The sequence below is a fragment of the Mesitornis unicolor genome, unplaced genomic scaffold (assembly GCF_000695765.1).
Source record: "Mesitornis unicolor isolate BGI_N332 unplaced genomic scaffold, ASM69576v1 scaffold12873, whole genome shotgun sequence".
Classification (NCBI taxonomy): domain Eukaryota; kingdom Metazoa; phylum Chordata; class Aves; order Mesitornithiformes; family Mesitornithidae; genus Mesitornis; species Mesitornis unicolor.
The window spans coordinates 28,078-33,100 of NW_010176734.1; the positions used below are offsets into that span (position 1 = coordinate 28,078).

At 41.2% G+C, this 5,023-nt stretch overlaps 1 protein-coding gene across 1 annotated transcript in view; it reads right to left on the reverse strand.

Annotated features, from left to right (window-relative positions):
* The window catches only part of LOC104538569 (ATP-binding cassette sub-family A member 10-like), a gene marked incomplete at its 5' end in the record, with an annotated part of 19,016 nt that extends 14,142 nt beyond the window's left edge, over window positions 1-4,874 (reverse strand). The window contains 8 exon segments of the mRNA XM_010181816.1: window positions 370-541; window positions 1,082-1,229; window positions 2,351-2,536; window positions 2,803-2,941; window positions 3,248-3,474; window positions 3,770-3,870; window positions 4,101-4,259; window positions 4,664-4,874. Coding sequence (XP_010180118.1) covers window positions 370-541; window positions 1,082-1,229; window positions 2,351-2,536; window positions 2,803-2,941; window positions 3,248-3,474; window positions 3,770-3,870; window positions 4,101-4,259; window positions 4,664-4,874 — 1,343 coding nt within the window.
* Between the last annotated feature and the right edge of the window lie 149 nt (window positions 4,875-5,023).

The window sequence follows — 5,023 nt, forward strand, 5'->3', positions numbered from 1 at the left end:
GGCATGAACATCACTACCTGGCACGCAATATGAGCACCAAGCCTTGCAAAAATAAAGTCAAGTTCATTGCAATGGATGGCTGTTTTACAATGGACATCTAACAAAGAGCACAGAAAAAAAAGGGTTTTTTAAAAATCTAAATTTATCCAAATATCACCATTATTAACCAACCTGAATTATCTATTTATCTCATCTGCATCTTCTCATTAATTTTTCTCTGTGAAACAAGTGTTTTGCAAGAGCTTCATGGACACAAACATTGCCTGGATAAGTCAAAACAAAGCTGATGGAAGCAGCTGTGATCTGTGGGAGCATCAAACCCAAGCTACCCAACCCAAAGAGCATAAAAGCAATTCCCTCTCTCTTAACCTGATGGCTTCTTTTCCCATGAATTCGGGGGGCACTGGCTCCACATCATCACTGAGGAGCTGCTCGGGGCTCCCTGCAGTTCTGGGCATCTCCCTGGGGGAGCCTCTCCTGCTCCTCACCCAGAACGAGGGCTTCAGGCAGAAAAAAGGGGGATCTGGGATGCCATATTTGCCTGACAGGAAAGCAAGGAAGATGACATTGTCATTGACATTTATTATTAACCAAAGTCACAACCAAGACATCATCCTAGAGCAAACACGTAGGAGGTTCTAATAAGTACTTGGCTGCCTCAAAATTGGTACTTTGTCCAGGTAAGAAAAGAGTTTAGGGAATTTTCCTCAGTGTGCATGGGAGGTGGAGTAAGAAGGACAAGAAAGGTAGCTTCAGGGCTATTCATTTTAGTTCATTAAATAAATTATTAACTTCATTAGACTGTCCCACATGTTATTACACTGTTTTCTCATCAACAGTTAAACAGCAGTATAATTAGAAAGAAAATAACACTAAATATTTTGTTGTGTTTGATTTGGAAATTACCAGTGTGTGCTAGGGGTAGGAAATTCACTCAGTGGTGTATTTAGTCCAAAACCTGTTTTAGTTAACTCAGACGATGGAGCAAGACATAATTTCCTTGAGAAGCTATTACACACAATGCCTGTAAATCAGAAGTATAAAAGAAAAAAGTATGATCATAAGCATAAACCATACCTACCTGGCAGAACTTTGTCAAAATACAGAGCTAACAGCATGTACAAGACTGAGTCAAAGACCAGCAAAATGTAAGTTGAAAATAAAAGGTAGGATTCATCCATAAGATTAGAAAATGAGAAACCCATTCCGTATTTTTCTAAATAGAAAATCTGAAATAAAGAAGAAAGAAGGAGAATTTTCAGGATGGAAATCTATGCACATGCCATCAAGCCATGGATGCAGCTGACTTTTTGTTAACCCAGAAATCATCTTCAGTACTGACCAATTTTTCTTCCTTTATTTCTAGTGAGGAAGAGAAAAATATTTGCTCCACATGGGGGTCTTATGATTTCATTCAGAATTTTCCAGATCAATCCAGAAGCAGAGCAGAAGATGAGAATTTTATGGGAAGTCATTCAAGAAACATGATATTGGCACCCCTGATGTGACAGAGTCACGAGAAAGACGGTATAATTTTACACAGTGATTGATTTAACCATATGGCACATCAGCTGTAAACTCAGTTTCTTTCTCTGCTGGTGCAGAAATCTCCTCTCTCAGACAGATTCTTTTATATATCAGGAAAACAAAATATAAGATGTAATAGAAAATAGAAGTAACTGGAGCTGGAAATCATTGCTCAGAGCTATGGAGAAATGACTGATGGAAAATTGGGAAAGTGCACAGAACTATCCAGAGAAGGGATGGAGGAAGGATGGGACAGCAAAAAAACCCTCAGATGGAATTTGCAGGGTTTCTGTTGCCAGGAAGGGTCACTGGAGTGAGAGGGGAATGACCGGGTGACGAGAGCTGATGTCCCTGTGTCAACTCCCATCTGCCTGGGGTACGGCCTGGGAGCAGAACGGTGCTGTTGTGTGCAGCCAGGGGCTCGCTGGGGCTTCCTTGCTTTCATGTGGATGCTACAGAAGTGCACAATCACAGATTATTTGTAATGAGGGCTGTGGTTTTCCTTGCCTTCATCAACTCTTTAATTGTGGGAAGGGGATGGAGGCACTGGAGCCGCTCTTTGCTGCCCAACAGCAGCTGAGCTTGCATGGAGGTTTCAAAACAAGACATGGATATGAATGAAAAGTACCTGAAGATTTTACAACTGGAGAAAAGCCAAGCTTTTGAAATGAGGACTACGACTTCCTATGCCTTTCTCTATCAATGAAGTACACCAGGGTCTTTTATCATCACAATCTGTGACAAAATGTACTTTATCCCATCCAAGATGGCCCAGGACAGCAAGATATCAGGAAGGTTCAGCTGCAGAGATGATGGCCCATACCTTTGCAATGCCAGTGTTAAATGCAAACGGACAGAAGAGACCGAGAAACCACACCAATGGATCTGGGAGATTTTCTATCAGCACTGTGAGGCTCAGGCATCCAAAGAGAAAGGTGAGGAGGAATCCCATGGAGCCAGCAAGTTTGGAGGTCCTTAAGAGGGAGCAGAGCATGAAAACCAGGTGGATCTGTAAGAAGAGAAGTTTCCTTCAATCACTGAAGGAAATAAATATCCTTAACAGCAGCACCCCTATTTGCCAGACAAAGTGATACCCGGTGAGCTGGGCTCATGTAATAAAATACACTAAAGTCCTTCTCAGTGGGTTGATCTGGGTTTCAAATCAGGTCTTTTGTAGCCAATCCACTGACCTTCAGGCTCTGGAGAAATGTTTAGGCTCATCAACACAGTAATAAATCACACGATGAGAAAATACAGGTTTAAAACCTGACTTACACACGCTAGGCCGTACAGGAAAAACAGCAGCAGGACCGCAGGGAAGCTGCTGAGAAAGAAAACTTCGTGCAGCACAAGAGTGGTCAGCAGGCAGGAGAGGACCATCACGTAAAGGGTGTACAGCAGACTCCAGGAGAGCCTGAGGAAGGAAAGGTGGCATCACATCTGTGTTTAAGAATTGCTGTCACAAATTCATCTGCATGGGAGAACCATTTAAAATTAAATATTACTTGTTCCCCAGGGTCCACTCATTTGTTCTTTATGAACATGACCCATCTTGGGAGGAAATACTCGAGCAAGAAGAATATGCTCCTGCCATGCTCAACCCTTCTGGTTTGTCCTTAAAGTACCGGAGAAAATCTATAAACCCATTTATTACCTCATTGCGTAAATACCCAAGAGAATACTGATTTTTGGCAAACAGATACTTTAAAAAGGAACTCACCAAAATGCAATATCCTGCAACCCCATTGTCTTCATCAGCACTTTGAGCTTCTTCTTTTCTTTTACCACGTTCATCGATAGGAAGTACATGAATGGGGAGAAACACATCACGACAGTGATCATGAAGAAGCTGTACTCCAGTGTGATCGAGTAGATGACGCTCCGGGACTTCATACGGACACCAGCAATTGAATTCATTTCTTCCCAAACAGAATGGCTTGTCACCACCTAAAGAAATTCAAGGTCAATATTTCAGTATTTAGTTTATTTTCTAGAGTGAAATGTATTTATATAAGGAATGTTCTGATTCTTCAGCCCTAGATTTTCTTTTTAACACCGCTTTATAGAAAACATAAGTAATGTAATAAATCCCTGTAGGAATGGTTGAGTATTATAAAATATCTGTTTTTTTGTGGAATTTTCTGATAAGCCCCTCCTTTGCTATTGTCATAGAACAATTTATCTTTCCTATACCAAGTTTAAAACAAAAGGACACCTCCATCAGCTGATAAATTCGATTTACCTCTATAATAGCAGCATCGATGCTGGACTGTAGGGACAGGAAGCCTTTGTACCAATACATGGGGCTGTGACAGTCCCACGATGAGAAATCATGACAGTTATCTGCAAGGGTGAAAGGCAAAAGGCATCACAGGTAAGAGCAATGAAATAGGAAGGGTTTTCACTACACAAGCTGATGACAAGCATGCATATGCACTATGGGAAAGTCTTCAAATAGACTTTAAAGAAATTTTAAAGTTTATTAAATCACTTAACATATATGGATTATTCTAACAAATGATGTCTATCCATGCCAGGCAATCACCCACCCATCAATACTCATTTTCTATTACCTATGTATCCAAAGTTTTCATTTGGAATGGCCACTTTCTCGGTAGGAAACCTGAGGTGGTAGGAGAAGTTGCTCTTAAATACAACCCCTATAAGTTCCTTATTCGAAATCCAGGCTTCCTCCAGGGCTTTCTCATTGTCCAGTGCCTGCAGTTTTATACCTGTAAGTTGCAAGAAAAACATTGCAATGAGTTTCTGTAAGTCTGGAAATGGATGTACAGGCTCTGGGTGTATATTCTGTTTTTCTAGCATTGCAACTCCTCCTCTCCAGTTGTCACCGGGCAGGGTGGCATCTTTAAATACTTCATACTTTACCAGTTGGGAAGTGATTTGCAAAAGAATGAACCAATGGGTCTTAATAGTGTTATTCTACAAAGGCAGATACAGCTCAGAAGTACACACTGATGTCAACAGTAATTTAAATACTAGAGAACCAATATTTCTGAGAATGGAGGATTTAGGGTGAATTTTCTTTACTGACTGAGGATACTGGAAAAAACACTAAAATGTAATGTATAATAGGGTAAATAATGACAAAGGTAAATATTTAAAAGGCAAAACGCACCTGTCATTAGGGAGTTCGAGGCCACTTTGTCCATGATTTGCCTCGTGGTGGCGGTGACGGGTGTGAAAGCGATGGTGTCCCCCGTGGTGTTGTAGGCGGGATCATCCAAGTGCCCCAGGTGCTTGAAGGGCACTTCGGGGTAGCGAATGTCTGTCGTGAACATGCACACTAAGAACATCAGGGGCAGGAAGAGCAGCGACAGCATCCACTCCTGACCAAGGGGGAGAGCCAAGAAGAGAATTCAATAACACAACAGCAAAGAGCACATTCTCTATGGGATTAAAATATAGACAAGAGTTTCTTAGATATTTCTTTTCTTAATGAGTTTCTTAATCACAGAATCACAGAACGTCAGGGATT